A 22,995-nucleotide genomic window follows, 5' to 3' on the forward strand; every position below is an offset into this window, starting at 1 on the left:
TATGATTAATTTTATTCATTTGTACAAATGTATACAATTTTCTTTTCACTTTGACATTATGAGTTATTTTGTGTAGATTAGTGACAAAAAAATGACAATTATATCCTACTTTGTAACACAACAAAATGTGAAAAAATCCAATGGAGGTGAATATACTGTATCCGATGGTCTGCTGTACAAATACAGTCATGCCTAGCATAATAAAATGGAAATGGACCTTTGAAAAAACAATGAAAGCACCAGAATACCATGTGATGTATAGGCTATATTTCATTTAGGCCTACTACTTGAATTGTGACCACAAACTAAGTTGCATAAATGGGAGGAAAAAGTGAGATCCGAACACAATGCAGCCAGAGTGCATGCATTTTAATGCCAGGTATAATTGCAATAAATTCAAGGCCTGTGTTCGGAATGTAATCCTGTCACGGCTGTTCGACGAGGGATAATGCAAATGGGGTCTGAGAGAGTGCTGGGATTTTGGTTAGCCAAGGTGTTCTCTGAAGAGATGGGTTGTCGGCCTGCTCATCTGCAGATATGACCCCAGCACCGTACAGTCCGGGCACTTCTCTATATTCCCTATAAAGTCCACAACCCTCTCCACAGCTTCTTGGCTAAGCACAGTGGAGGCGTTCGCCTCAAATTTCCCAACTAAGTCCTCCCGACTCAATGGCTTCCTCCAGTGGCCGTAGAAGGTATTACACCTGGCTGTGACACTCTCCCCATGCTCCATCTCTACTGTCACCTCGCAGTACATCTTGTCGAAGCTGGGGTGGTTGTCTTGGGGGTTCTCGACTCTGACCTTGGCCAGGAGCTCCCTCAAGGCCAGCCTTTCTATCTGAGGCCCGCTGAAGGAGTTCACGGACACCTGGTTGTCCAGCAGGGCTGAGCAGGCATTGAACTGAAATGAATGCCTGGCCTGGTGCTCCATGGCTGGGAAGGGGCAGTCAATGTACCTGGAGGGAGGCACTCGGAGCACCACCTTCTGGACCTTACAGAGGTCAGGTTCTCCGGAGGCTCCAAGCTTAGCCCGGACTGCCAAGGCGGCATCCACCACCCAGTGCATTCCCAGGTGGGCCGGGAAGCGCTTGATGGCCACATCCTGCTCCTCCAAAACCCATCGAAACCCACCACCACAACCATCATTAGTCCCAGGGAGCTCAGAGGGACTATAGTCTGAGTAGAAGACCCCGAAGCCAGACTCGAGATCCAGGATGGCCTGACTTCCCTCCAGCCCCAGCTGGGCGAGCTTGGCGGCCTCCAGGCCTCTGCGGGCGGCATTGCCAGTGTGGAGGGGTTTGGTCTGGGTAGCTGCATTGGCCATGGGGGCCCCCGCGGAGGAGGCAGCGATAGCCAGAGAGTGGACACACTGGGCTGGGGAGAGGGCTAGGAGCTTAGCTGAAGCTGCTGCACTGCCCATCACTCCCACAACAGCAGGAGGGTGGAACCTGGGAGAGAAGAATCAAAAGTTTAGCACTGGGGGAAGATTGGAATTAGAAGCTCACCAGAAATGTGGTATTTTAGATTTGAGTGCAATAGCTAATGTGTGTCAAATACATCCTGTACAATGCATGTACTGTATATCTCTACTCACAAATATGATTTGAATAAGCAATTGTGACTACAAATATACAGTAATTATATTGGCAGTACAAAACAAACTGCCAACATATTTTGTACAAACAATAAAAACAAATTGCATGCATGCAAATCCACACATTTATTGGCATTCTCATTTATACCTTCTAGGTATATTGTGGGCCTCCTTGGAGAACTTCATGAGTCGCCCTTGCACCTCGATGCCTACGTTGAAGGCCAGCAGCAAGTCCAGGCCAGATGGCTGGGTGGGCAGAGTCTCTGCCAGGGCCAGGAGGGCAGGGAGCACCGCCCCAGAGGGGTGGGTTGCAGGGTGCCACGTATCATCAAAGTCCATAGAGTGCACCTGAGGCGAGGTACATTCAGAGAGGAGACACGTTAAGATATAAATAGAGGGGGATCACGTGACCCCTGAACGAGATGGCCGCATGAACTAGCAGCTCCGCACAAGTAGTTTCCAATTCCTAATCTTATCTCCACTTCAAGTTTAAACTCATTTAGCTTTAGTCAAAAAGTCATGGCGGCTACAAAAGGCGACACTACAGGTGACATTTTTACCCGGACTCGAGCATTAGCGACGGAAAAAGCCTCCAAGAAGCAGCTAGCTTCAGAAAAAGCTAGCGCCATTAGCCAGGAGCAAGAGGACCCGTTCCCCCCCGAGGCCCAACGAATGCCAACCTCGCACTCTGTCAAAGACATCTTTTCTGAGCTGAGGTCCCAACGTACAGAACTCAACACTAAACTAGATGCCATTAACGCTCAGCTCAGTGCGATAGGGGGCAAGGTGACAATCCTGGAAAATGCTTTGCCTGACATAAACAACAAGATAACCATAAACGCGGGGCGACTGGACGAGGCAGAGGGGCGAATCCTATCCACGGAAAACTTATTGACAGACGCCATGGAAACAATAGCATATGCGGAAAAAAAATAGAGCAGCTGGAAGAGAAAACAGAGGACCTGGAAAACAGGGGGCAAAGGAATAATTGTGTTCTATTAAATCTGGGCGAAAAAGAAGAGGGAAACATGCCACTGATCCGCTACCTGCAAGACAAACTTCCCGAGTGGCTCCACCTGTCCACCGACAGGCCCATAGTACTCGAGAGAGCTCACCGAGCACTGAGGCCCCCACCAGCAGCCAGACAACCACCGCGCCCAATCACCATACGTTTCCTGAGATTCACTGACAAGGAACGAGTCCTACAGGCGGTGAAAACCAACACCATTACAGTGGGAAACGCCAAACTCACCTTACTCCAGGACCTGTCAGCTGGAATACGCCGAAAGCGCCGAGAGTTTGACGAGGTGAAGAAATGCTCCATTGACCGAGGCATCTTTAGGGGATTCAAATACCCAAACGAGCTCAGGATTCTTCCCCAAGGAGCCCTGCGACACTTCAAAACTCCCGAAGAGGCAAAACGTTTTTTGAAAGACAACCCCGGTCAATGAGAAATGGACCGATTACTGTTATTACTAAAGGAGGTAAGACAACATATAGCCGATATCCAAAGACCCACCCGCCCTGCTAAATGTCATTATAGCCCCATATTATAACCTAGGCCTACTATATGTAGGTTGGGCTATTGATTTTATTTTCTCCCTTTTTTAATGTGGTCTGGACGGGGGCCACGTTGTCATTTACTCAATGCGGGGCGGAGAGGATGAGGCATTTCTTTGGTGGGGAGGGGGAGACGTTGTGCGTTGAGAACTGTTCCCGTTTTTTTTTTTTTGGAACACAGAATTGTGACTGAGCGGGGAGGTAATAGATCCAACGGGATATGTCGAGTTGTTTGGGAACTCGGCTGGGGTGTTCAGAGATTGTTATTTTATGTAAACCATTTATTTTCCTTTTTATGTGAACGCAGCTGTAACTACTATCCACCTTTACCCAGAGATGACTTGCACTAAAGTTCGATTACTGTTCGATGACGATGACTAGTACCTTAAATCTATTGACATGGAACTGCCATGGTCTAGGTCATGCAATAAAACGGAAAAAGATACTATGTGCTCTAAAAAAGGAAAAAGCAGACATCGCGCTATTGCAAGAGACACACCTCTGTGATCCCGAACATGCCAAACTCCGCAGAGCTTGGGTGGGACAGGTGTATTTCTCATCTTTCAAATCCAACAGTAGAGGTACAGCCATACTTATCCATAAGAATGTTCCATTCATAATTGACAAAAACATATCTGATCCGGAGGGGAGATTTATTTTGATAAATGGGTCACTGTATGGGCAACCAATTACTATCTTAAACATATACGCCCCTAACACAGATACTCCTGCTTTTATGTCGAAAATGATAACCCTGTTCAATGAGCATTGTGTTTCCTTTGGAGTGTTGGCCGGAGATTTTAATTGTACCCTGAACCCAACCCTAGACAAATCATCTCAAGTCCCCACCACAAATCCTAGATCTGCAAAGATGTTGAACTCTCTTACTAAAGAGATGGGACTGATAGATATCTGGAGAGAGACTAATAGCTCATCTATGGACTATACATACTACTCTAATGCCCATAACACCTACTCCCGTATAGATTACATTTTTATCTCAAAGAGTTTAATAAATTCAGCCACGTGTACAATCGGACCCATAGCGCTTTCGGATCACGCCTTTGTCCACCTCCGCTTTGACCTCTGCAAAAACATCCCGAGGTCAAAGAGCTGGAAATTCAACACCTCCATGCTATCAAACGAAGCATTCCATACATTGGTAACTACATGGATAGACAACTACACACAAGACAACAAAGATTCTCCTGTTTCTCCGGCCACAATGTGGGACGCTGCTAAAGCCACACTAAGAGGTCATCTAATTGCATATGCTTCCTCTAAGAAAAAAGCAATGGAAGCACACAGGCTAGATCTGGAGAGGGAGCTGGAACGCTGTGAAAAAGTACATAAACAATCCCCAGACAGCACCTCCAGGAGACAACTTAAAGCAGCCAAAGCCAAACTGAATTTGGACTATCAATTAAAAAAAGAGCAGTCAGAGCGTACAATTATGGCTATCCGAACAGCAGAGGACGAGGTCACATATGACCCAAAAAAGATCAATTTAACTTTTCATGATTTTTAGTGCAAACTATATACCTCTGAGAGAAAACACACGGAGGCAGAACTCCACTCCTTCCTAGAGGGAATCTCGCTGCCTAAACTATCAGAGACCGACCAAGAAGATCTCAACTCCCTCTTCACTCCTGAGGAGATCCTGGAGGCAATTACCTCCATGCCACCTAATAAGTCCCCAGGCCCAGATGGATTCCCCAGAGAGTTCTACAAAGCTTTTTGGCCCCAGCTTAGCCCTATTTTCATGCCAATGCTGGAGGATTTTTGCAAAAACTGAGTTCTCCCAGACTCAATGCACACAGCTCGCATTACAGTGTTGCTCAAAAAAGACAAGGACCCCCTATCCTGCTCCTCCTTCCGGCCCATAAGCTTGTTGGATTTCGACTACAAAATAATTACCAAATTGCTCGCCAAAAGACTAAACACTCTTCTTCCCAAAATAATAAAAGCGGACCAAACTGTATTTATTAGAGACAGATACTCTTCTGATAACATTCGCCGTCTTTTTGATATTATTGATCAAGTAAACGCACAGAAGACACCTGTCCTGCTGGCTTCACTGGATGCTGAGAAGGCGTTCGACAGGATGGAGTGGAGCTTTCTGTTCTCAGTCTTAGAAAAGTTAAATATGGGCCCAAACTTTATTAAATTGATCAAATCACTATACTCTCATCCAAATGCCATGGTGACTACTAACGGACTGAACACAGATTCCCTTTGGGACGGGGCACAAGACAAGGGTGCTCGTTGTCCCCCCTGCTCTACTTGTTGGGGGCGGAGCCTCTGGCAGAGTCGATAAGGAGCAATCCAAGTATTATGGGTGTTCCTGCAGGCGGCCTGCAGCACAAGATTTCGCTTTATGCGGATGATGTCTTGCTCTACATATCCAACCCTGAGAAATCCCTTCCTCTCAGTTTAGACACAATTGCTCAGTATGGCACGTTTTCAGGTTATAAGATTAATTTTAACAAATCCACTGTCTGACCTCTCAATATTACACTCACCAGTTCTATGAAGACACTATGTCCGTTCCAATGGAAGACACAGGGGTTTCAATACCTTGGGTTATTCATAACACCAGATCTGAATAGGCTTTTCAAGGAGAATTATCTTCCACTCCTGGATCGAATCAAGAACAACCTCCAAACCTGGATCTCCCTCCCAATTAGCTTAGTAGGAAGAATTAATGTAATCCGTATGAACATCCTCCCTGGACTGAACTATTTATTTCAGATGCTCCCATGCTATCTCCCAGCTTCCTTTTTCAAAACAATTAACCAAAGCATCACCAAATTTATATGGGGCAATAAAAACACCTCGGATCAAGCTCTCCACTCTATCGAAACTTGAATCTAAGGGTGGTTTTGCCCTTCCCTCCCTTCAATTGTACTACTGGTCTGCCCAAATCCGCAACATGCTAACATGGATCACAAACAGACAAGAGTCAACGTGGATCCAGATAGAAGTCCAATCCTGTGGTTCATTGCCACTAAGCTCAACTATATTCATTAATAACTTTAGTGAAGTGGGCAACATAGCCAAAACATTTGTGATTTACAGCACCCTACTAGCGTGGAGGGACTGTAAGAAATACCTGGGCATCTCCTCCCAAATATGTTCTCACTTGCCTATAGTAGGCAACCCAGACTTGCCAAAAGCCCTGAGGGAGGCCAACTTTAATCTTTGGCATACTCTAGGAATCAGGACCTTTTCAGACCTATTTCATCAGAAGACCACTACACTGAAATCCTTTCAAGAGCTCTGCAGTGAATTCAATGTGCCAAGATCCCATTTTTTTTTTTATATATCTTCAAATTAGACATGTCATCTCCTCATTTACTTCCAAGAGGAGGTTTAGAACTCAGTTGAATGAAGTTGAAACCCTTCTTGTCACAGCACAATCCATTAAAGGCAAAATATCTTATATCTATAGACTCCTTTCTGAGAAAGGAGGCTCCTCCTTTACTCCTTTGAAAATAATCTGGGAAAAGGACCTTGGTCTGACTATCAGTGATGAGTTATGGGCGGAGGTTTGCGACAGGGTATACTGCTCCTCTACTAATGTAAAAATGAAAGAATCTAATTACAATTTTTTTTAACACATTTTATTACACTCCCTTGAGACTCCATAGAATGAAAACAGACATTTCTCCTAACTGTAAAAGATGTACCTCTGAACGTGGAACCTATATGCATGTATTTTGGAGCTGTAGAGAGATTGCCAGATTTTGGCAATCTATACATACTGCTGCACAGAAAATACTAGATGTACAGTTTGATATGACTCCGTGTCTCTATTTTCTTAATGCCCAGCAGGACTTTGTTCTTGATCCTGACAGAGAAAATTTGCTTATGACCATTACATACTTTGCTAAGAAATGTATTCTTCTATTGTGGGCCTCTAGTACCTCTCCTACATTTAAAATGTGGATTGACCAGATTGTTGACTTTCTCCCTCTTGAAAAGCTCACTTATGACCTCCACAAGAGACAGCCCAAGTTTGATAGACTCTGGTCTCCACTACTCAACTATATTTCAAATTGGACAGAGTGAATGGGGGGGATCAGGGAGATGAGCAGATGTGTGTTGTGTAAGGTGCTGTAAAATCTAAAAACTAATTATTGGCTCGTCATCTCAGCTAAGGCTGGAAATAGCTAATAAGAACCTTGATAGTGCTGCTGCAAGTTCTATATTTTAAATGTTGTTATAATTATTATTTGTGTGTATGTGTGTGTGTGTGTGTGTGTGTGTGTGTGTGTGTGTGTGTGTGTGTGTGTGTTGTGTGTGTGTATGTGTGTATATATATTTATAAAACAATTTTTTATTATTATTATTATTTTTTTAAGTCTGTCACATCTGTGAATGTGGAATGTGTTTGGTTGGTTGATTGAAAACTTAATAAAACTTCAAATTGAAAAAAAAAGATATAAATAGAATAGAGCTGATACGATGACCTATTCTACATGACAGACACGCATATCTGATACTAAATGCATTTCTGTCTGAATGTTCTGTGACATTGCACCCTCCTGAACAGGCTCCAGAAGTGAACAAAATGTTCAAATTTGGCCATACAAAATGTGCTACCACGGTTTGCTCTATTGAACACAACCCAGTTCAGGATGACAGATACTTTTGAGAAACTAGATGATTACTTCTTGGATTACTTATTAAATACAGATAGGATGTTTGCGAGAAAAAAATACAGTATGACACTTTTCTGTTTACCAATGACATTCAATTCAGCCTTTAAAAAGGCGCAAGTTTAAGTTTTTTCCAACTAGTCTGATCACAAGTCAGAGACCACTATGATGACACACCAAGTGCGTTTGATTGATCCTTTTTGTCTTCTTCTAATGCCTCTTAAGGGGAAAGTAATCCAAGGTAACTAAAAATAATCAGATTACGTTACTGAGTTTGGGTAATCGCAAAATTACGTTACTGATCACAATTTTGGACAGGTTCTGTAAATGGATTACATTTAGAAAGTAACCGACCCAAGTATTAGGTCACTAACAACTTGAGGAAGTGAAACATACAGGGGGAATTGTGATAAAACTGAGTACTGAATAAAATGCATTCTCTTATTAATATTAACATCTTATAAATATTAACATTTCAGAGTATAATGCGTCAATCAAATCTCAATTAAAATGTCAACATTTAACACAGAGAAAAATAAGGACAAAGGGAGGGATTTGAAAAGGAATATAATGAGATTAAGAGGAACATTGAAAGATAAATCACTTGGTAAGTATATGGGGGCTCACTGTATGTGAGATGTCTTACCGCTATGCCATTGGCGAAGGCAGCATACTGGGGTGGCAGTGTCATCCCAGATCCTCCCCACACACTGCTCCTCTCCACTGATTTGAAGAACTAAGATCATACACCATCAACAGCATCAGAAACTCTGAGGGTGGACTGATTAGTAACCTGCCTCTAGTCAACCATATAAATCCCCATTTTAGATTTCATTTTTTGGGGGTCTAAATATCACAATTGTGCTAAAAACATCTCGTACATTATCATTGTTAACTCAGGATATCGTTTTTCAACAATAAATGTTGAAAAATAACTGTAGGGGCAATGGCATATGGCACATATGGTATGTAGCATATGGCATACATAACTATAAACATGTAAACAATTGAAAATAAAAAGTATATACAATCAGAAACATATTTTGGTGTAAAAATATGACCATTCTGTACAGTATATGCCGAGATTGATATCAAAGTTTACAGCCACGTGCCCATTGTGGCATGTGTCATTTCTGTTTACACGCAGAAATGCCACAAGCACAGCCATATACACTGCTGCTTGCCTGTTTCCTTGTCTGTTGTGAAGTACAGTACTTATATATAGTTTACCTGGCTGTACTGTAGAGCCTTGCTGAAGACCGCTGTACTGGTCCCCAAGAGCCCCACTCCCAACGTGTCCAGCATCATCCTCTTACTCCTGCGGATCACAGTATCTGTCAGGTGAACTGCGTTGAGGCTGGAGATGGCCGCGCCAAAACTCTCTGTGACACTCTGGAAGAGACAGAGGAGTTCACGTTTTATTGCTACCCCGACAGCAGTCAATTCCAACTGAAATCAATGGGGATAGCATGGAGCCCTTATAGCAATAGTAGTTATTCTCACTGTAGGCAAAGAACCCAAGTGAAGTAACATCAATTTTGTCTATCTAACTACTAGCATGAGATCCACTTTGCAAATATGCCTTTGTCTTGCAGAATCTTATGCCAAACAAAGTACACTAAAAGTTGTTTGTGTAACACTGACATGATGGGAAACCTTGCGTAGCATTGTGCCGCCCCTACTATCCCTTGTCTCCTTTTGGCTGTGTACATGACCAGGGATCCCTTTTATATCATAAGAGAAGGCATTTCTCAATGCTGGTTTACAAACTTTCCAGAATGGCCAAACCAAGGCATGCTTACTGAGGTGTGGGAACTTTCATGACAACCAAAGACAGTTTTACTTCTACTTGTCTTTTTTGATTGCTAGTACCACATTTCATTCCTTTTATGGTCTTGTCCTAATGTGTTGTATTGTCTATGTGTTTATATTTGAGTATTGTCATGTGCATTGTCCTCAGTTCTTTATGATTGTCATGTCATTTAGCATACGCTCTCATCCAAGCGACTTAGTCGGTGCATCCTAGTAAGGTATGTAAAACAACCACATATTAAAGTCATTGCAAGTTAAAAAAAACATTTTACAAAGCTGCTATTAGAAAAATGAGTGCTAGAAAGAAAATATAAGTGTGAGTGGGGGGGGGTTCAGACATTTTCGGAAGATGGGGACAGTCTGATGGTTGTCGAGGGGGAGCTTGTTCCACCATTGGGGTACCAGGACAGAGAAGAGCTTTGACTGGGATGAGCGGGAGTTGGCCCCTCCATCAAAGGGGTGGAAATGCCAAGCAACCAGAGGTGGCAGAGCGTAATGCTCAGCTCTGGGTATAGTGACTGAACCAGATGATTTGAAGACAAGGAATAGACTATCCATGCAGAAAAAAGTACTAATGCATTATTGTTTAGTATTATAGTATTCTAGGAAAGCTTTAATCAATTTTATTCCAGCCATTTCACATTACTACTACTAGGGTCATGAGAAAAAGATCAGAGTTCACAGTGATTCTAATAAGCAGACTTGAGGAACTCAAGCATGCCACTGCGTTTCGCAACTTCCGTTTTTTTGAGACCCCACACACACTGGACATTTGACGCTGACTCTGTAATTTGTAAATCCAGGAATTCCCCCATTTGGTTCAATGGATATGGAAATGAAACAAAGCTACAATGTGAGCTATAAGCACATTGACTAAAACCACTGCAGAATCCTAGACACAACAGCTTGCATGCGTGTGTTCAGATTCCCCCTTGGAATGCCTAAAAAGATACCACATCAAATAACACATACTTGATATAGGCTACATGATATGTGTTTTTTGATGCCAGTCTCTTATTTTCCCTTTCTTACCTCTGTCCTGCGGCTGCCCTGCTTTCACATGAGTTGTCTGAAGAGACGACAATGAGTCACAAAGGAGAAACACTGTGTTTCCACCTTGGGACCACCAGAGTTCACTGTTGGACAGCTTTCTGTAATTGAAACGCTCAATTGACATTCTAAACTAATGACTCACTCATCCCCAGGGTCCAGTTTTTCAGAACTTTCAGAATGATCCGGATTCTGTAATGCGCTTTTTTTTCAATCCAGGATCAGATCGATCTGGCTTTTTTTTGCCAGCTTTTCCGATTATTCTGATCCAGATAACAGAATATCAAGAACACAGAATCTGGATTTAATGCTTTGAACAGGCCTACACTTTGCCATCTACTACACCGTGCCATCTCCTACACTTTGCCATCCACTGGACAGGTTATGGTACTACTTCTACACTGTCATAGGAAAACAGATATGAGTAAACTACATGTATAAGAGGTACCTAAGATAACAAATAAAAGAGCCTGCATGTCACTAATTTGACACTTCTTAATATAACAACTGACCACATACCTAAACTGCAGTCAAATGAACATAATGAACATTTGGTTTTCAGGAGTAATAGGGCATTCATGTGCTCGTGGGAAACTAGGTAACAGGAAGTCGTACATCCTACATAATTGTGTGCAAGTGCTATTGAAGTCGGACCAATTTTTCAACCAATAAGATTTTAACTATCTTGATAAAATAGCTAACGTTGCTAATAATAAAGTAAGCTAGCTTGATTAACATTGAAAATATGGTCAAACTAGCTACAATATCCACATTGATAAGTGTAATTGTCAAAAAAGGTGAAAGGTCAGTGCCGAAAAATCCCAACTTGGCAACTCGGGTAACAAAAAGTTTCCCACTTGTAATTACAATTTGGACGGTCAGATTTTAAACCTAACCTTAACTTAAAACGTCTTAAGGGTAGATCAGCTTTAATATTGCATATAGATTGTAGATAGCTGTCGGCGTATCCTAGCTATCCTGCTTCTCATGGGCCTGTGAAAGGTTCCACGAATTGTGTGAGGGGAAGGAATAGGCAGATTTCTGCATCCCCTTCTCCGGCCATTGTATTGGACAGTTCAATGGTAAGAAATGTCTCAGTCTCTGGAGCAAAATATGTGTGCTATCCAGGAGCACTAGTACAGGACATCCATAAGCTGCTCCCAAAAATGTTAAACCTGCATCAGGAAATTGAGTCTATCATAGTTAATGTGGGATTCAATGACATTCAATGACAGGGCAGCTCAGAACAGCTGACAATGAATTTTAAAGAACAAAATGACACCAACAAACACCCTATAATATCTGGCCCTCTGCCCTCCCTAAATCGTGGCATTGAACGCTACGAGACTAATGCAGCTCTGTGAGTGTACATTATTTTGACAATTACCTTATGGAAACAAATCGTGTTTTATCATTTTGATTCCTGGATCATTTCATTGCATTATAAGGCTGCGTTGGGTCAATGATTTATCAATTACCCAAGCCCAGCTCAGTTAATCCCTACCATTGTGTCACTGAGTTGTCATGATGCTTCCACAAATGTACATTATCCCAGGAATGTTGGAAGACACAATGTAAGTAACCTAATTTATGCCCCTCTAACTGCCCTAAATGCCTCTGCCCTAATATGTCCACTGTGTGCAGCTCACCCTGCACTAACATAAATAACCTGAGCATGTCTACTTTTGCTCAACTTCCCAGGAAAGCAATGAAAACAATCAAGCATTCCTGAAAAGTACGAAACATAGCCCACGTTAACATACGTAGCTTAAGAAACAAGGTTCATGAAATCAATAATTTGCTAGTACCAGATGACGTTCATATTCTGACAATCTCTGAAACTCACTTAGATAATACCTTTGATGATACAGTGGTAGCAATACATGGTTATAACATCTACAGAAAAGACAGAAATGCCAAATGTGGAGGTGTTGCCATTTAGATTCAGAACCACATTCCTGTGAAGCTTAGAGAGGATCTCATGTTAAATAATGTTGAAGTAATATGGCTACAGGTTCATCTGCCTACCTAAACCCCATTTGTGTGGGAAGCTGCTATAGACCACCAATTGCTAAAATGTAGTATCTGGATAACATGTGTGAAATGCTTGACAATGTAGTATGTGATATCAACAGAGAGATATATTTTCTGGGTGATTTAAATATTGACTGGCATTCTTCAAGCTGCCCACTCAAGAAAAAGCGTCAAACTGTAACCAGTGCCTCAGTCAACCTACCAGGGTTGTTACAAACAGCACAGGAATGAAACCATTAACATGTATTGATCACATCTTTACTAATGCTGCACATTTGCTTTAAAGCAGTATCCAAATACATCAGATATACTTATCACAATAAGCCATATCTAGGAAAACCAAAGTTCCAAAGGCTGGGCCTAATATAGTGTATAAGCAGTGGTGATTTTAGCATCTAAATCTTCAAAATGTAAAAGGCACTCGCACATCTGAGCTATCTTTTTTGCAGGTGCATGGTAACAGTTGAATAAATTAGAAAAAAGAAGAAACCCGCACACTGCTCTTGCTAGTCTCACTGCTCTTTAATAAGCTTTACATATCGGCCTCAAGGCCTTCATCAAAGCTTTTGTGAGTTTTTTTAAATTACCACCCTTATGTAGACATAGCTCCGCCCACATCCATTCCATGCATCGAATGGGGTTGGAGTCGAGGGAAAATAAGTGTTACCAAATATATATATATCAGCTATGTTTTTTTAATGCAGTAAATGAGGCTGAATGAACTGTTTCGCTGCCAGACAAGGCTCCGCTGAGAGCCAGGTGTAGCAGTGGTAAGGATTCACTCTATGGTGCTGAAAAGAAAGCTCTGCTGTTGGGACAGCTTTCTGTAGGCCCTAACAGTTTGTGGGCACCGTTTGTCACTGTTATAGTGCAATTAATGTATTGTTTAGTGTTGTGTAGTGGCTTTGCTGGCATGCATCTAAAACATTTTTTGTTTGTTTTCCCGACAAAGATTTACATGCTGAGAAAAAAGAAGAAACCCGCACACTGCTCTTGATAGTATCACTTCTCTTTAATAAGCTTTACATATCGGCCTCAAGGCCTTCATCAGAGCTTTTGTGAGTTTCAAAAAAATATGCACCCTTATGTAGACATAGTTCCACCAACATCCGTTCCATGCATCGAATTGGTTTGGAGTCTAGGGAAAATAAGTGTTACCAAATATAGCAATGTGCATTTCATAAATATTCGAATAAGGTGTGTACATAAAACGTATTAAACACGTCTGTAAAACCACAATGAGGACATCGACCCACCAGGTAAGTTTTCATAAATCATTTGGTACAGAGCAATAAAAACGTTAAGAGTAATCTGAAATGGGAGCGTTAATTCATGTTCACATTTACAACATAACATACATAGGCATTTCATCATTAAGACCTTTAGAAAATAGTGTCTCTTTTACTCAGAGTATTATTTATATCACCTCCCCTGTCTGATCTTAACGTTCTCTATGCCACAAAATCTAAAGGTAGAAATATCATGTTTTTGGTCATTAAAATGTACTGCGACTGGATAATCCCTGTCGTTTCTCCTGATTGAACTTTTATGTTCACTAATTCTCTGTTTGAGAGAACGAGAGGTTTTACCTACATAACACAGCCCACATGGACATTTAATCATGTAGATAACATGGGTGGTGGAGCACGTTATAATGTAATTTATTTGGAACCGTTTTCCTGTATGTGGGTGGCGTAAATATTCACACTTCATCATATTGTTGCATTGTGCACAACCTCTGCATTTATAGCTACCATTCGGAACAGAGCATAAAAGAGCCTGGCTTATTTTCTTTTGTGACTGGCAGTTGGCATGGACCAATTTATCGCGTAAATTGCGACCTCTCCTATATACAATGTGGTGGATTCTTAAATTCAGCTGGGTCTGATGATAAAACATGCCAGTGTTTCTTGACCGCATCTCCCACTTTTCGTGAGTTCAAAGTATATGTGATGATGAACATTACAGAGTGTTCTTTAGCTGTAGTGGGTCTTTTTTTGCAGCAGTTCATCTCGTGTTTTCCCCAATGACAAAATAAGAGTTTCATCCACACGTGGAGAGTAGCCTCTTCTTAGAAACCTGTTGCGCATCTCCGCTGCTTTTTCTAGACCGTTCTCTGTGGAGAGTGGCATATACGGCGCAGTCTGAAAAACGGGTTTCGTGGAAGTCCTCTTTTTAATGGCTCAGGGTGGAAGCTGTAATATAATATTTCTGTCCGTTTCTTTTCTATACAGAGTTGTAAACAGGGTTCCATTTGATTTCTCAATCTACATATTAAGGTAATGAACACGTTTAGTATCACATTCAATAGTGAATTTGAGATTGGGCTCAATGTCATTGGGTAATGTCATAACGTCTGACAGCTCTTCTCCCGTTCCTCCCCATATGCAAAACGTTTCGTCAATATATCGATACCACTTCAGGACTTTATTAAAAAATGGATTTTCGTTTTCATTGTTTCTTTTTGTAACAGTATTTTTTATTGTAATTTCACAATGTTAACCCATATTAAAGATACAACAAAGACAAAGCAAAACAACAGCACTCACTTACACATACCTGCATACATATATACATACATACACAGATATATATATATATATACATACATACAGTACATACATACACACACACACACACCATCTTCCTCTCCCCGCTCTGCGCTTCTCACCCCATCCCCATCATTGCGTCTCTCAATACATACATTTTAAACAAACATACCAACAGAAATTAAACAAAAAAGCTCAGTTTAACTCAAGAAGTTAGGTTCCACACATGGAACGTACAGTGTAATTCTGAAATACATAGATCACCACCATTCTAAGAGAATCCTTGCAGCATAATAGCTGATACCTCAGGTTCTAGGTAATTTAGATTAGGTTCCCATACTTTGTAGAACTGATCTGTTTTAGAATGTAATGTACATGTCAGATATTCCAATGGCACTTATTCAAATAGTATCTTATGCCAATCTTTAATAGAAGGAACCTGATCACTAATCCACTGTAAAAGGATGTTTTTCCTCGCTGCGAAGGTAAGGATGTTGTAAAGCCTCCTCTTACTCACAGAAGTAACATGCCTACTAGGGAGACCAAACAGTAAAGAAACTGGGTCCAATTTTAGATGAACCCCTAGGATCTTTTCAATTTCTTGCAGAACACCAGACCAGTGTCTTTGTATTTTGGTACATGACCATAAACAAGGTGTTAGGGTGCCTGTGTCAGTTTTACATTTGAGACACTGAGGAGAAGAGGAAGAGGGGCTAAAAGCATGTCTGTGATTTGGGGATATATGCAATCTGTGTATTATTCTGAACTGGATTGCTCTAGTACGATTACATAGAGATATTGTTTTAGCATATCTCCAAATGTCCTCGCACATCTCTTCATCAATAGTAACAGACAATTCTTTCTCCCACACTTGTTTCACCCTCTGTGTGTCGACCTTAAAGCATCATAAGGACCTTAAAGCATCATAAAACTGCCATATAGACATTTACCTTGTGGGGAAAAAAGCTTTCTTTCAATGACAGACACATCAGGGTTGCCAATTAAGGTGGTGCTCTTCAAAATATAATGTCTTACTTGTAGTAAGAGGAAAAAGTACTGCTTTGGGAGTCGGCATTTCTTAACCATCTTCTCAAATGACTATAAAATCTTATCAGCAAATAAGTCATTTAGTCTGCGTATGCCCTTATTAAGCCAAAAGTTAAAGCCAGCATCCAGCAATCCTGGACCAAAATCTGGGTTGTTAAGAGCAGTGGTTAGTTTGGACCTTCCCAAAAGACGTTGAACTGACCTCCATACTTTGAGTGTGTTAAGTGTAATGGGATTATTGCAGTGATCTGTTACAGACTAGAAACTTCTGGGGGGAAAAAATCCTGTAAGGGGTATTTTGAAAGAGAAGTCTCAATGTCTAAACAAATAGAGGAGTCATCATTTGTGATCCAGTCAAAAATATAACATAGGTGGGCACACCACTGATACAACCTGATATTGGGCAGATCCAAGCCACCCATAGAACTTGGCAGCTGCAATATTGCCATCTTAAGTCTTGGCTTGCATTTACTCCATATAAAGGAACTTAGCCATCCATTTACATCCTTTATTACCTTATTGGAGGGTAATACTGGGATAATTTGGATTGGGTAAAGTAGTCTAGGTAAAATGTTCATTTTCAAGAGGGATATTCCACCCAACCATGAAATCAGAAGAGAGTTCCAGCGCTCCAGATTCTATCTTATTGTATCAAACAAGGGAACAAAATTGGCTTTGTACGTTTGCTGGAATTTAGGAGTTACAAATATACCCAGATACGTAAAACCTGAGGGAGACCATTTAAAAGGGAAGGCAGTTTGACAATTTAAAAATGAGAATGGAGAAGGATGGTGGCGAAGGGGATTCAGTCCAGAGGTGTGGATCTAGTTAGATCTAGTAGTCCACAGGTACAGTATTAGGTACAGAGTGAAGGTTACCAAGTGGCATAGCCTCTGATTTAGTTAAGTTAATCTTGTAGGCTGAGAATTCGCTGAATAATTCAATAATATTAACAAGAGAAGTAATTGAAGTCTCGGGGCTAGAGATGAATATCAGGACATCATCAGCATACAAGCTTATTTTATGGTGAACATCACCAATGAGCAGCCCCTGTATAGCAGGCGTTACCCTGATGGCCTCGGCCAGTGGTTCCATAGTGAGTGCAAATAGGAGAGGGGACAAAGGACAGCCCTGTCTGGTACTTCTATGTATAGAGAAGCTATTTGACCTTAGCCCGTTAGTAAGGACAGCAGCCTGAGGATCATCATATAAAACTTTCACCCATTTTATAAAGTTGTCCCCTAGACCAAATTTAGTTAGAGCAAAGAATAGGTAAGACCACTCCACACGGTCAAATGCTTTCTCAGCATCTAGGGAGAGCACAAGACCATCCATAGCACTTCGTTGGTAGGAATTAAATTAAGAAGCCGCCTGACATTGTTACATGACTTTACGGGCCTTAATGAAGCCAGCTTGGTCTAGGTAGAGTCCTCTAATCTTGTGGCTAAAATTTTAGAAAGCAATTTTCTATCCTCATTCAGAAAGGGAAATGGGTCTGTACGAGGAACAAGACTCTGGGCATGTTCCCTTTTTGAGAATAAGTGATATGTTGGCTTCTCTCAGTGTTTGAGGAAGCTGATCATTTGAAAATGAGTGGTTAAACATATCACATAATGGATCAAGGATCAGGCCATGGAACTCCTTATAGAACTTACTACAAAATCCGTCTGGTCCTGGGGCCCTACCATTTAGCAGATTATTAATTGCAAACATTATCTCTTCCTCGGTAATAGGGGCATTAAGGAGAGACCTCTGTTCTTCGGAGATAACTTGTTGTTGGGATAGTGAGAAGCATTTTCACGTTTGGATGAAAAGCGTGCCCAGAGTAAACTGCCTGCTCCTCAGTTCCAGTTGCTAATATATGCACCGTATTAGTAGATTTAGATAGAAGACACTCTGAAGTTTCTAAAACTGTTTGAATGATGTCTGTAAGTATAACAGAACTCATATGGCAGGCAAAAACCTGAGAAACAATCCAACCAGGAAGTGGGAAATCTGAGGTTGGTCGATTTTCAACTCAGCCCCTATTGAAGATACAGTGGGATATTGGTCATGTTGCACTTCCTAAGGCTTCCACTAGATGTCAACAGTCTTTGGAACCTTGTCTAATGCTTCTACTGTGAAGTGGGGCCGAATGAGAGGGGATTGAGTAAGGTCTACCATGAGCTGAACATGCGCTGACCATACACGTTCATGTAAGAGTGAGATCTGTTCTATCGCATTTCTGAAGACAAAGGAATTCTCCGGTTGGAACATTATTGAAGATTTATGTTCAAAACATCCTAAAGATTGATTCAATACATCGTTTGACATGTTGCTACTGACTGTAACGGAACTTTTTGACATTTCGTCTGCTTTTAGTGAGCGCGCGTCGTGACTTTGGATTTGTTTACAAAACGCGCTAACAAAAGTAGCTATTTGGACATAAATGATGGACATTACCGAACAAATCAAACATTTATTGTGGAACTGGGATTCCTGGGAGTGCATTCTGATGAAGATCATCAAAGGTAAGTGAATATTTATAATGTTATTTCTGACTTCTGTTGACTGCACAATATGGCGGATATATTTTTATCTTGATCGGGCTCTGAGCGCCGACCTCAGATTATTGCATGGTTTGATTTTTCCGTAAATCTTTTTTGAAATCGGACACAACGGTTGCATTAAGGAGAAGTGGATCTAAAATTCCATGTATAACACTTGATCTTTGATCAACGTTTATGATGAGTATTTCTGGAAATTGACGTGTCTCTCTGCAAAATCACCGGATGTTTTTGGAACTACTGAACATAACGCGCCAATGTATACTGCGATTTTTTGATATAAATATGAACTTTACCGAACAAAACATACATGTATTGTGTAACATGAAGTCCTATGAGTGTCATCTGATGAAGGTCATCAAAGGTTAGTGATTAATTTTCTCTCTATTTCTGCTTTTTGTGACTCCTGTCTTTGGCTGGGAAAATGACTGTGTTTTTCTGTGATTTGGCGGTGACCTAACATAATCGTTTGTGGTGCATTCGCTGTAAAGCCTTTTTGAAATCGGACACTGTGTCACGCCCTGGCCTTAGTATTCTTTGTTTTCTTTATTATTTTAGTTAGGTCAGGGTGTGACATGGGGAATGTTTGTGTTTTGTCGTTTTGGGTGGATATATGGTAAAGGGGGTGTTGGGTGTAGTGTATGAGTTTGTGTTGAGTGAATGTTTCTAGGTATGTCTATGGTTGCCTGAGTGGTTCTCAATCAGAGACAGATGTCTTTCATTTGTCTCTGATTGGGAGCCATATTTAAGGCAGCCATGGGCATCGTGCATTTGTGTGTAATTGTCTATGTCTAAGTGTTTAGTGTCAGCACTTATGTTTGAATAGCTTCACGGTCGTCTGTTTTGTTGTTTTGTTTAGTTTGTATAGTGTTCGTTTCGTTTTCGTCTTCTTTCTTAAATAAAGAAGATGTACTTTCCACACGCTGCATTTTGGTCCTCACTCTCTCCCATTGACGATCGTGACACACTGTAGTGGGATTAACAACAAGATTACCTTTAAAATGGCATAAGATACTTGTATGTTTGAGGAATTTTAATTATGAGATTTTTGTTGTTTGAATTTGGCGCCCTGCACTTGTCATATCGATCAGCCATAAGAAGGTATAAGCCATTGTGCCACAACTTTGGAAGTATGGTTGGGGTCAATGTCCATTTGGAAGACCCATTTTTAACCAAACTTCCTGACTGATGTCTTGAGATGTTGCTTCAATATATCCACATAATTTTCTACCCTCATGATGCCATCTATTTTGTGAAGTGCACCAGTCCCTCCTGCAGCAAAGCACCCCCACAACATGATGCTGCCACCCACGTGCTTCACGGTTGGGTTGGTGTTCTTCGGCTTGCAAGCCTCCCCCTTTTTCCTCCAAACATAACGATGGTCATTATGGCCAAATAGTTCTATTTTTGTTTCAAAAGACCAGCGGATATGTCCCTATGTGCAGTTGCAAACCGTAGTCTGGCTTTTTTATGGCGGTTTTGGAGCAGTGGCTTCTTCCTTGCTGAGCGGCCTTTCAGGTTATGTCAATATAGGACTCGTTTTACTGTGGATATAAATACTTTTGTACCTGTTTCCTCTAGAATCTTCACAAGGTCCTTTGCTGTTGTTCTGGGATTGATTTGCACTTTTCGCACCAAATTACGTTCATCACTAGGAGACAGAACACATCTCCTTCCTGAGCGGTATGACGGCTTCGTGGTCCCATGGTGTTTATACTTGCGTACTATTGTTTGTACCGATGAACGTGGTACCTTCCGGCGTTTGGAAATTGCTCCCAAGGATGAACCAGACTTGTGGAGGTCTACAATTTCTATTCTTAGGTCTTGGCTGATTTCTTTAGATTTTCCCATGATGTCAAGCTAAGAGGCATTGAGTTTGAAGGTAGGCCTTGAAATACATCCACAGGTACACCTCCAATTGACTCAAATTGTCAATTAGCCTATCAGAATCTTCTAAAGCCATGACATCCTTTTCGGAATTTTCAAAGCTGTTTAAAGGCACAGTCAACTTAGTGTATGTAAACTCAGTCAAATAATCTGTCTGCAAACAATTGTTGGAAAAATTACTTGTGTCATGCACAAAGTAGATGTCCTAACCGACTTACCAAAAATTATAGTTTGTTAACAAGAAATGTGTGGAGTGGTTGAAAAACGAGTTTTAATGTGTATGTAAACTTCCGACTTCAACTGTATGTACCTGCTGAAAAATCCAAGTTATCTAACTCCAAATCTATACTTTTGTAAAAAACATGTTGAAAGATGTGAGATCTCACATTATTATGATGTGTGTCTCTCTCTGAGGCATGATAAACTATCAATGTTCGCTAACAATAAAGATACTAATAAACAAGTCAAGGTACCTACCTGAAAATATTATTCCTCTTCACTGCCACTTCAAGAAGATATTTACTAAAATAGTCTGAGCTTCATATGTCTCACCAGACAGCATGAGGTTCCTGTCTAAATCTGATAATATGAATATACAGAATCTACAGTGGGCATAAGAAATACAGTATTGTATGTTAGAGTCATTTTTACAGGATGCCTTCAATTACAGTTAATAAAAGTAGTTTTCAGCATTTTAACCACAGTGCAGTGCAATCTACAGCATTAATGCAGTAAAACACATTTATGGTATTTTTCAAATCAAAATCAAATCAAACTTTATTTGTCACGTGTGAATACAATACAAGTGTATACCTTACCGTGAAATCTTACTTACAAGCCCTTAACCAACAGTGCAGTTCAAGAAATAGTTAAGAAAATATTTACCAAATGAACTAAAGTAAAAAATTATAAAAAGTAACACAATAGAATAACAATAACGAGGTTATATACAAGGGGTACCGGTACCGAGTCAGTGTGCAGGGGTACAGGTTAGTCGAGGTAATTTGTACATGTAGGTATGTGTGGAGTGACTATGCATAGATAATAAACAGCGAGTAGCAGCAGTGTACAAAGCAAATGGGGGGAGGGGGGGGGGGGTCAATGTAAATAGTCCGGTGGCCATTTGATTAATTGTTCAGCAGTCTTATGGCTTGGGGGTAGAAGCTCTAAAGGAGCCTTTTGGTCCTAGACTTGCCACTCCGGTACTGCTTGCCATGCGGTAGCAGAGAAAGCAGTCTATGACTTGGGTGACTGGAGCCTCTGACAATTTTTTGGTCTTTCCTCTGACACCGCCTAGTATAGAGGTCCTGGATGGCATGAAGCTTGGCCCCAGTGATGCACTGGACCGTACGTACTACCCTCTGTAGCGCCTTACGGTCAGATGCCGAACAGTTGCCATACCAGGTGGTGATGCAACCCATCAGAATGCATTCTAAAGTGTTTTACTGCTGAAATTACAGAAAAGTATTACAGTGTAGTCTATTACAGTAAAATATTGCAGTTCAGAATAACAAATAGGCAAAGTAATAAACAATTAGGGTATTTTTCACAGGTACAAATATGTCAGACTGTGGATTAAAATCAATATTGTGATCCAAACATTTTCTATGGTGACCTGACCTAGGCTGGGATTCAGGCCAATTGCGGGCTATAGCCTCGGCACTGATGCTTTTAACATACATTTTAGATTGAGATGATATATACTGTGAATGGGATCTCCGCAAACGTGGGAACATTGCCTTTAAAAGCCGAAATGGCAATAACCCGCAAAAAAATCTTGTCCCTTTAAATGTATGAGTTATTCAATGTACCTTTCTTGTAACATGACTGATCTGGGCTAATAGAGAAAACGATAGCAGTACGATATCCCCACTGAGCAAAAACTGGTTGAATCAACTTTGTTTCCATATCATTTCAACCCCAAAAATCAATAAGATGATGTTGAATCAACGTGTAAAACTAATTGGATTTGCAAAAAGTCATCAACATAAGGGTATTTCGTCTTGTTTCCCACCAACTTTTAACCTAAATCCAATGACATGGTGACATTTGTTGTTGATTTTACATTGAATTCATGTTAGTTTAAATCAAATTTAAATCAAAACTAAACTTTAAACTGACGTCTGTACCCAGTGGGTCCTGTCTCCCCTAGTCTCACCATTGTCATAGAATGCAGTCATAGACTAGGCCTACTGTAGGTCTGTTGTTGGTAAAGAGTTAACAGTCATCATTCAAATCAGCTGTCTACTCTCTCC

General features: G+C 41.0%; 1 protein-coding gene across 1 annotated transcript; it reads right to left on the reverse strand.

Moving 5' to 3' along the window:
- Positions 1–17,402, reverse strand: acod1 (aconitate decarboxylase 1). The gene is made up of 5 exons (XM_055871999.1): positions 17,376–17,402; positions 9,046–9,207; positions 8,462–8,551; positions 1,743–1,942; positions 1–1,448 (listed from the first exon to the last, which is right to left on the reverse strand). The coding sequence occupies exons 1-5, from the start codon at positions 17,400–17,402 to the stop codon at positions 485–487; spliced, it is 1,443 nt and encodes a 480-aa protein (XP_055727974.1). The 3' UTR covers positions 1–484.
- Positions 17,403–22,995: the final 5,593 nt, after the last annotated feature.

This window comes from Salvelinus fontinalis, chromosome 19, assembly GCF_029448725.1.
Source record: "Salvelinus fontinalis isolate EN_2023a chromosome 19, ASM2944872v1, whole genome shotgun sequence".
NCBI classification, from domain to species: Eukaryota; Metazoa; Chordata; class Actinopteri; order Salmoniformes; family Salmonidae; genus Salvelinus; species Salvelinus fontinalis.